The sequence below is a fragment of the Haliaeetus leucocephalus genome, unplaced genomic scaffold (genome assembly GCF_000737465.1).
Source record: "Haliaeetus leucocephalus isolate CR32 unplaced genomic scaffold, Haliaeetus_leucocephalus-4.0 Scaffold555, whole genome shotgun sequence".
In the NCBI taxonomy this organism is placed as follows: Eukaryota; Metazoa; Chordata; class Aves; order Accipitriformes; family Accipitridae; genus Haliaeetus; species Haliaeetus leucocephalus.
Window position 1 is genome coordinate 19,184,721 of NW_010972991.1, and position 10,609 is coordinate 19,195,329.

General features: G+C 37.1%; 1 protein-coding gene across 3 annotated transcripts in view; it reads right to left on the reverse strand.

Annotated features, from left to right (window-relative positions):
* The window catches only part of MTDH (metadherin), a 36,855-nt gene that overhangs the window by 25,725 nt on the left and 521 nt on the right, over positions 1–10,609 (reverse strand). For all 3 annotated transcript variants that reach the window (XM_010577072.1, XM_010577073.1, XM_010577070.1), the window contains exon 2: positions 3,841–3,945. In XM_010577072.1, coding sequence (XP_010575374.1) covers positions 3,841–3,945 — 105 coding nt within the window. The remainder of the gene's footprint in view (positions 1–3,840; positions 3,946–10,609) is intronic.

Here is a 10,609-nt window from a genome sequence, read left to right on the forward strand (position 1 = left end):
GGGTTTTTTCCCAATGTTTCACCAGTTATGGCTTCTTGGCTATACAAGCAGAGATAAACAAAGAAGAACAGAGATGACTACTTCTGCATGCAGTTTTGGTGCAACAGGTAGCGACATGAAGTGTTAAAAAGATAATATTGAGAAAAAAAGATGCAAAATGACCCAAGATATTGGGAGAGAGTATATTGCAGAAAGCTTTGGAGTTTAATCTTTTGATAAGCTAAAGTGATGGCAAATTGACTTAACTACCTTCTTAGAAAGAAAATACAGTACTGAAAAGCTTTTCAATCTAGTGAGGAAAGGTGTGAAAACTACCAGGCAACCTGAATGAAAAAAAACAGACTTTTTAAAGAAAGATGGTTATCTACTCAAATGTTATAAGGGGAACTAATCACTGATTTACTGTCTCTGGAATATTCAAATAAGAATATGCTAAGAATGCTGGATATCTTTCTGGAATACATGCTTCTGCCAGAATAAGACTAGTATTTGTCAGCTTTATACCCGAGTTCAAACTATATGATTTTCTAGTCTTAGATGTCCAAGAAGAGTATAACAATCTCTCTAGAATTCAGAATTGGTAACAGCTAAATTATCACCTCAGCTGCAGCAGACATCCTATGGGCCCACAATGGCATGCAGTCCACATGCCTTTGAGTTAGCATGCCCCAAAAGTGTCACATAGCTTCAATATAGGTACTGAAAGCAGTATAGCTTGTTAACGCAGCACCAGAGATAATAAAAATTTCACTGCTTATGTGCAATGCTGTGCCAACACACCTATGACACTTAGGGAACTGACTCGAACAGTTAACTCATTGTTTACTGCACTAGGGGACCCACAATACAGATGCACCCAAACTGAATTATCTCACTTATTTGCTCAGTAGACTACCTTTACCCATGTACCAGCTATCTAACTTCTGAAAAGTCTCAAAAAGAGAAGGGCCTGTTTCAAAAGCAACCCGAGAAGAATTGGTTCTAAGAACATGAACAAGACAAATAATTTGCCAGAGCACCTTCTAAGGAAAGAATTAAAAAGGAAACAGTTACGAATTGCTTTTCGGAGCTCAAGCAGAGGAAAGATTAATAAGTTTGTACCTATGTCTCCCATTTTCAGCTACACTGAGAATGGAAGTTGAGGTCTTCGAACCTCCCACCCACAAAGCCGTAACTACCCAACTGTCCTCTGCCACTAAGAGAACACCTGAAATGACTTCAGAAGTCTCCCAGACAGCAGTTTAAGATGACTGCACCTCCAAGTTATAACTCCAGTTTCTTAAATAACTAGCTGCTACAGAGGTATTGACATCAGATTTTTCATTTCTCATGAAAACATCAAAGTTCAACAGTTCTAAAAATTAATTTCTTAGTAACAAACACTGTTTTTAAAAAAATCAATAATTCAAATCTTGAAAATATACTTTCCTAACCTGAGTTACTAGAACCTGATCTGAGAAACCAGAACCATAATTAGTTATCCAATTTACTCACCATCTGCTAAACTTAGTGCTGTAGCAGTCACTATCTCAGTAACAAACTGACTGAAACAGCAAGAGACATTAAAGGTTACTAAGCAAGCTAACTGGTCATTTTGCAGAAGCCTATTCATTCAAAGTGTCACCTTCTGCCAATGTTGGCTCTGCCACCAGCCAAAGAGCACATGAGGAACTCTGCAGGCCTGCCAAAATTTTTTAAGTCATTAAGATGCACTGTCACCCATGCAAGAACAATAGAAAAATAAACCTTTCTTCCTCATCCCTAATGGTCTGTTTATTTCTAGTATTCAAGACAAGGCAGTTTTGTGTTTGCAAACAGAATGGGCAATGAAGTTTTAACATCCTGCACTCTCATCCACAGAGTCACTTCTTAGATACAGTATCTTATGCTAAAAACTAAAAAAAAAATAAAAAATCCCCTGTACTGTGCAAGTCACTAAAATGGAAAAAAAAAGGAAGAAACTATTCAAAGTGTCAAGAGAATCATAAACCCTATGAACAGCCACAATCCAGGCATTACCCAACACTTCCCCTCCCCCAAAGCAGAACAAGAGGATACAACTTAAATGACTATCCTGAAAAAACATGCATAAAATTCACAACCCTGAAGCACCTAAGAAGTACAGAACCACAAAGGGAGTGCAATTTTCACTGAAAGCATATATTCAAGCGCACAAAAAAAATCATACCCTTCAGGTCATAGATTCTATATATTCATATATCTACACACATGCACATACTACTTAAACCCCACCCATTGACTTTTACCACCTATCCCAAGCTATACAAAGACAGAATAGGCAGGACCCCTTACAATCTTCTTAGCAGGTTTATGATGTTACAAATGCAACAGATACCCTGAGAGGCTTAATCAAATAACTAGATGCCTGTAAAGTTACCTGTAGTTTAAAGAAAGTTCTTGGGTATGTTTTTAATTGAAGGGTAACAATCAACTCCTGAGGCAATCATGCTTTGCCCAGGGTCCCCAAAGTGACATGAAAACATAATTAGCTGAATAAGCATCCAGATCCATATAGTGGTACTGATTTCCTGGAGCTGCAGCTTCAACTTAACATTTTAAAATTCAGATCACTATGTTTGCAATTTTAAGGTAAAGCTCGAGTTTAGCATTTAAACACCTTACCTACTTGAAAACCTGCTTGAGATAAAGTGAAAGTTGAGAAGAAAATTATAGTGATTCCTTCAGGACCAAATTTTATTATGTTCTTGAAAAAAACCAAACCCACAAAGTCAATCTGATATGTGACACATGGAGAAGAGAAAGAAGTGCACAGCATGAAATTTTAAGGCAAACCCATTTCACAGGAAAGTCTTTCTATTCGCCAATGCTAAAAATGTTTAGTGCCCTCTAGCTAACTAACAGGACACAGTCTTTTAGCCAACATACTAACTGCAAAAGAAGTTATTACAGGATAGTCAAGTAAGTTAATTAAAGCTTGAACAAGCTAAACAAATTTCAATAATCAGCTACTGGTTTCTTACTGTTTACACATAATCATTTATTTTTCCAATACTCCTTAGTATAGTTAGAACAAATGCATTTTGTTGAAGAAAATAAATCACAAATCCATGACAGCAGGAAAATTTAATGCACAATGTTAGCAAAAAACCGAGCCAAAAATTATCGTCAAAGGCCTATCATAAATATATCCATGTTGCCTACAAATGATAGCATTTATGATAAGGCTAGAAGATGTTAGTCCTCACAGTGCAAAAAACAACATTGCCATTAGTATGGTTTTTAGATAAAGCTACAGATCAAGCTTTAAAAAGATGTTTTTAACGTAGCTGTTCAATTTGCACAACAAAAAGCTCACACCAGACTTCAAAGCCCGTATTTGTGATCAGAAATTAAGAACTGTAATCACTAATGGATACATCTGACAAAAGAAATAATCAGGCACATGGTCTTAATCCTTTGAATAGTACTCCCCCAATTGTTAGACCACTTACAAGCCACTTAGCAATACTATCATTATGTTGCATCTCCATAGAAGCCAGCAAAGATGAAATGCAAACTTAATTTCTGTAGGCTTAACATTTTCACGTAGTGAACAGAGATATCAGTGTTTGGGGGGAGGGGGGGAGGGGCAGGGAGGGGGGTTTGCTTGATGCAAGCTTTCTGTGATAAGGCATGATCTCAGAAGTTAAGAAAATACTACTTTAGCTCTTTCCAATACCAAATTAGGTTAGTACTCTTCATAGTAAGAAATATGCTTCTTCACTCATGTAAGGAACAGGATTTCAAATCACAGAGTTATTAGAAATTGAAATAACGTGCAATAAACTTTGACATTGCCATTTCATATCCATAACTGACCTTTTCATTCTTCTTTTCTGTGTCCACAGGCTGCTTTATATTTTCTTTACGCACAGTTTGTATTACTTCATCCTCAGATACATCAAGGAAAGACCGTCCATTAGGCTGTGTAAACAATAAATGTGAATAATAAAAAATTTGGAGAAAGCAGATGAAGTAATGTTCAAATTACAGTATCAACTGAAATGCAACTATTTGTTGACTGAAAAATGCTTGCAAGATTATTAAGTAAAGCAGACAGAATTGTGGATTGGTGCTCAAAATACCCACTGCAATTCTCTATTTACCAAACATAGAAATGAGAAAGGAAAGAAACCAGGTCTCATTTCACCTCAGTCCTACTCAACACAGGAACTGCTTATCAAAAGGTAAATTTCTCAAAGTTACCAGCTTTCAGAACAGCTACAGAGACTGATTCAGAACATACAGTTGTATGTGCCATAAATTATCTAATTAAAAGAACCCATTCACCACTTTGTAGCAGTTCAGCAATGGGCTGAATTTTTAAAATTATTTCTACCTTGACCAAATTTCTGCAATATCTACCTATGCATATCCCTCACAGCTCATTTCCTTCACAAGTTAAAATTCATAGTAGAACAGAAATTAGAAGTCAAACACGAAGCATGACAACCCATTGTTCTTTTCAGACAGACTTGATTATAGGCGTTATGTTAGTCTACCATTTTCTCCTCACATAATAAAGGAAAGAAAATTAGCGTGTGTTATTTAACATATAAAGTTAAAACTCTGGACAGTCATTAAATTAGTCTTTATCATCACCTTTGACAGCAAAGGCATACACCTTAGCCTACATATTCCCTATGCAAAAAATGTAGTAATTTTTAAGTCGTGTTCATTGTTAACAAAAAGCTCTGACTGAATTTACTGCACTTGACAGCAGAAAAGATGAAAATAAACAAACCATTATACTATTGTTAGCCATTAATTTCACTCAGTGAAAAACAATTGTCAAATTTCATACTGATTCACATTCATAATGATTCAGATAAATTAAAGACTGAAAATTAAAGAAGACATTAAGCATAAATAACTACTTCATAGGTGCTTTAATTTCCACAATTTCTTTTTAAATAAAGTTCAAACTATATTATCTTTAGTTATTTTTGTTATTAAAAAACCAAAAGTGTTTTACCTCTGCATCACAGGAACCTGACTGCTTTAAAACAAAGGCCATATTACAACTTAGTGTGACCTCTTCCTTCAAATATCAGGTCTGATCCTCAGTTTAACTGGTACAGGTATTTAAGTCTTGCCATGTTATATTACACTTACAAATCACCCTTAACATAATTTCACCAGTGCATAACATAGTATTGCTTACTGTAGTTAGCCAGCATGCCAACTTCTTATTTTGTAACTATTAATAGAAACTGAAAGATCAGGTCACCTCTTCTCCTACAACAACCAGCTTTAAACTAGACTTTTAATATCTAAGATGCTGTACACTTCCCTCAGCATTCTGAAAAAGAAGTATATTTTACAGATCTGTGTCTCAACACTCTCTCTAAACGTTCCTCTCAACAAAGCTCACAGTACTCGATTCCACAGGGATACCAAAGACCTGATACTCAGTCTTGAAAATAACCTATTGCCAAAAATCAGTTCTTGAACCCCTCTATTTTCTCCAGATACTGCACAGCCATGTTATTAGTGGTGTGAGGTCTTTCAATCCATGTTAGTACCTGTGATGTTTAAGATCTTAAGTTGGAGAAAGAATCACTATTTCTAAGTTATTTAGCAGCCAAGTTAGGTAACAGGTTTGCTGTATCTAGTATTGGATGTGTGTCAAAAATGTTGATAGCCAACTAATTTTTTTAATTCTGAACTTCGCTTTGCTTCTTTGCTATTACATATATACCTGAAACTGAAAACCACTTTCTTAATCCCTCTCAAAAATTCAATACATAAAAGTTTTAATCTTTAATTTAAAAAAAAATCAGCTGTTTCTCTGAAGTAATAAACTAATTCATATCCACTAAGAACCCTCTGGAAAAATTAATCCACATGACTTTAAAATGCTGTCTGATCATCTGATCATGTAAACAACCATTAGAAATATGTTTAAAAACTTGTACTTCGATACGTTTCTCCCTGGATGTATCCCTCAGTTGTAATAGTCTCCTTTTCAGTGGAAGCTTTCCACATTTGTTTTCTGCCCACAGATGAATCATAGAATTTTAACCAAAATTCATGTGACCATTTTGGGGTATACCAAAGATAGTAACAGAAGCGGGAAAGAAAAAAGCTTTTCTATAGTATTCAGAAATTTTTTTTTTAAAGACAACTATAGCCAAAACCCCTAAGTTTAAAACTTTATGGTAATATATTAAACATCCATTGACAATATTAATTCATTCAAACTGTGCAATTTATTATTTGCCATCTTTTTTTCCTCATCCTAAAAGCTACAGGGAAGATGCAACAAGGCAGAAATAGTGCTGTCAATAACACTACTGATTTCTGAATACATTTCTTGCCTGCTGACCTTGAAATCTCAATATTTAAAGAAACCTTTTTCCACACACATTCATTTGAGGGCATTAAGATAATCCAAAATTAGAATAAAGGTTTTGCTAAGGCTGTTAAAATAAAAAAACCAATATTGTTCTTTAAATATGGTCCTGCGCAATGGATAACTCAGTTTCACACTTCAAATCACAGTAATGAAATTGCTATCATTTGAGTTTTACAAGGCTGTATTAGCCAAAGCCCTTAGCCCCACATTATAAAGATATGCCTACTTAGAATATCTTTGGCCAATGTTTACCAATATTCTTTTTTAAGAGAAAATAAACTAAGCCATTTTCTCTTTGAGCACTGGCAAATCCTACAGCCCTATTTCTCCTGCAATTTGACAATTAACATATACACAAAACCAACATGTGAGTATGTACTGGTTTTGGCCAGGATAGAGTTAATTTTCTTTCTAATAGCCAGTATAGTGTTATGTCTTGGATTCAGTATGAGAAGAACATTGATAACATACTAATGTTTTCAGTTGTTGCTAAGCAGTGTTTATACCAAGTCAAGGATTTTTCAGCTTCTCATGCCCAGCCAACAGGAAGGCTGGAGGGGCACAAGAAGTTGGGAGGGGACACATCCAGGGCAGCTGGCCCAAACTGGCCAAAGGGGTATTCCATACCATGTGATGTCATGCCTAGCACATAAACTGGGGGGAGTTGGCCTGGGCAGCGATCACTGCTCAGGAACTAACTGGGCATCGGTTGGTGAGTTGTAAGCAACTGCATTGTGCATCACATGTTTTGTATATTCCAATTCTTTTATTATTCTTGTAATTTTATTATCATTGCTATTATTATTATCTTCCTTTCTGTCCTATTAAAGTGTTCCCATCTCAAACCACAAGTTTTATCCTCCCCCCGCCCCAGTTCTCTCCCCCATTCCACTGGGTGGGGGGGAAGTGAGCGGCTACATGGTGCTTAATTGCTGGCTGGGTTTAAACCATGACAGAGTATCAGTTGAAAGTATGAAAAAGTCTTTATGCAGTCTACTTCTAAGTGCAATAAGTCATAGCCTGAGAAGTTCTTTCAAGCAGACTAAGTAGGAACTTTGACAGATCAATGCAAATGCTTTTACTAAAATGTGTAGCATTTACTGTCCAGGTGTACTACAAATAATAGGAAGTACATAGTCAATTTGGTATTTTCTGCATCCACAAATAGATGGTATGAATTGCTTTCTAAAGCTGTAGCAGAGCACAGAAGACTGTTACTCAAGATTCTATGGTGTTTTGCCAATTGTACAGAAACCACGTAAGAACAGTTTCACCTTTTTTCTGCTGAAGGTTTAAAAAGTAGAAGAGAGAGGCACAGCAATTACTCAGAAGGGAAAGGAATTAAAAGTAAAGATCAAGAGATTTTTGGAGAGAAAAAAAATTCTTAACCGGGGCCAAAGAACTCTGTGACAGGAGACAAAGAGCTCTGCCCCTGCCAGGAACTAAAAAAAAAAAAAAAAAGAAAAAAGAGAAAAGGGCTTCAGGTTTACTGCATAGAATCTAAAGGAAAGATACCATGATACTACCTTGCTCCAAGCAGCTGGAGAAAGCCAGAACTGGCTCTGTAAACCATAGTGTTAATGAATGCTATACTGTTTCAGCTTCACTTTTTTTCTCAGCCTGCCCAAAGCAAGTAAAGACAATCTCATAGTTGCTACCATATCCAGTAAACGCAGTGCTATTCAACTAAATTTATTTTACTAAAAATATCAGGTAAGTTGTACGCTACCTATACAGGAACTGAATAAAGCTACGTGCAAGAAACAAAGCAATAATACTCTTCCTCAGAAAGGGTACAGTGAAGAACACATCTGATCTTGACTGATGAGAGTTATGCATCACCTGCCATACGATGAGTTCAGTAATCCTGTATTAAAGTAACCCTACAGCTTTTAATTAGACATCTGTAGCATGCTCTTTAATGCCACAGACCAGTTGCTCTAAGCTTTCTGAAATGCCCACAATGGAAATCTAGACCCTGGCATAGCAAGCCCTGTAGTAAATCTACTGATAATAGGCTTACTTTTTTCCATTCACAGACATAAGTATTAGCATCACAGCATACAAAAACATAAGACAAAAACGACCAGGCAGCAATCAGAAAGAATTTTTGTTGCATCTTTAAATTTCCAATGTTATTTTGAGAATTCTTCATGTGACAGTTGGAAAATACTGGGACATGCTAATACAGGTTTCTACAAACTTATTTTGGAAAAAGAGCACGAGGCAGGCCTCTTAAACTTTGCCACTGGTATGAACTTATTTGCACTACAGTTAATAATTCAGTTTGTGCATTTTCTTTTTGGAAAAGGTGGGGTGGTTTGGGTTTTTTTCACCTCTGCATGGAAATAATGAATACAAAGTACTAGAAAAATAACTTTAAAAACCTTAACAATACAGAATGACAGCCTGACAGCTGAAAAACTGTTTTTACTTTTTTGATTATGAAAATATTCACTCTTACATAGCCTTAACTTTCATTATTTTGTGTCTGAGTAAACCAAGCTTGAAACATGGCAAGTATTTATATTCACCAAATATGTCAGTTGGTTAAGTTTTATACACAATTAATACAAAGCTTGCTTTTATGAAGCCCTGCACTACAGGGCATTGTGAAGTTAACAGCGTATTTACCTCTTCAGTCTATCTTCTGTTGAGGCATTTTTTTAATGTCTTCAATGATGACTTGCAAGAGTTTATGCTTTGTTTTTATACTGGAGTTTATAAAGAAAATAAACCAAGCAAAATCTAAATTATTTCCAGGATTAGTTTTTGTTTTTAAGAAGGCATAACAGGTCTACTAAATCTTGAAGGATTTGCTTTCAAGATGGAAAGAAGAATTGCATCTTTAATGTGCCTCCTCCAAAATGGAGACCTAGCTACACTGGAAAGATTCTGAATCACAATGCTTCCTCTTCTCCGTGCTCAGTGTTCAGTCTCTTGCAACTTCCAGAATCAACTTCCGTAGTCCACTGCTCAAAGACAGGTCGGTGGCATATACAGACTTTTTTTTGTTTTCTTTTAAGATATTCTAGCCTTAACTTCTCATTAAAAAAACCCCAAACTTCTCAAGTCTAAATACTGCCACAGACTCAAATGAAGGTACAAACCCATTTTCTCTCCTTTTTCTGGTCATTAGGTAAACAATTCAGGTTTTATAGAAAAAGATATAATTAAAATCACAGTTGTAATAGGCAGGGGACATCTGCTGCACTTTCGTTCCTATAATCCATTTGGACAAAAATAAGATTACAAACATACTAACAATGTAAAAGCTATAGAAGCAATCCCTTCAAGCCCCAAAACTACGATAACTGGAAGCTTTAGGACAGTTGGTATTTTCTGCATTCTACTAATATTCTCATGAAGTGCACGCACACTGTCAAAGATGGAAGGTTCCCACACCACATACTGAGGATTTTAAAAAAAAAAAAAAAGACAGGAATGATCTGTTTTTAAGGGGCTGCTAAGACACAGATTTCCTTATTAAAGGAGATGATCCTTACTGTAACAACTAAATTAGACATATTCCTACTGAGGCAAGCTCACCACAAGATTGAAATTAACATGTTCTGTCGAAAAGACACAGCAAAAAGCCTTACTCAAGTTTGAATCATCACAGCATTTATGGAACTTACAGTACTGCTTCCAATAGTCTATACCTGCCCGGACTGCAACTCCTGGCTTGAAATTCTAAGCCATACTAAGGTCTCCACTACTGGTTCCTAACCCTGCAAGCATTCGATGAATAATAAAAAATAATGCTTTCATATAATTCTTGTTTCCATTAAAAACCTTCTAAAAAGAAACGAGCGCTTTCCTCATCACCCAGGACTGTTAACGTGTAATTTCCGTGCGTGCGCGCTGCTCCTCCAGGTTTTCAAAGCAACCGAGTAACCCAGACGACACGAGACGGCTCCAGAGCAGACAGTCAGGATCCCCCCCCAATCCCTTCCACAGGCAAACATCACCCAGGTGAATCGCACGGCGGCTCGGGGGGAGCTCTGCGGCCTCCAGACCCTACGGTCGGTCCCCCCCATCTTCTCACCGGTGCCTACCCGAGCGGCAGGCGTTTTACCGAGCAGCGGGCACGGGGGACAAGGGCTGGGGAGAGGCAGCCGCGCTCGGGGCCGCTGGCCAGACGCGACCCCCACACACACACCCCCCCCCGCCGTCGCCTTCCCGCAGGGGACTGGCAGCGCCCGGCCGGGTGCCACTGCAGACCCCCCC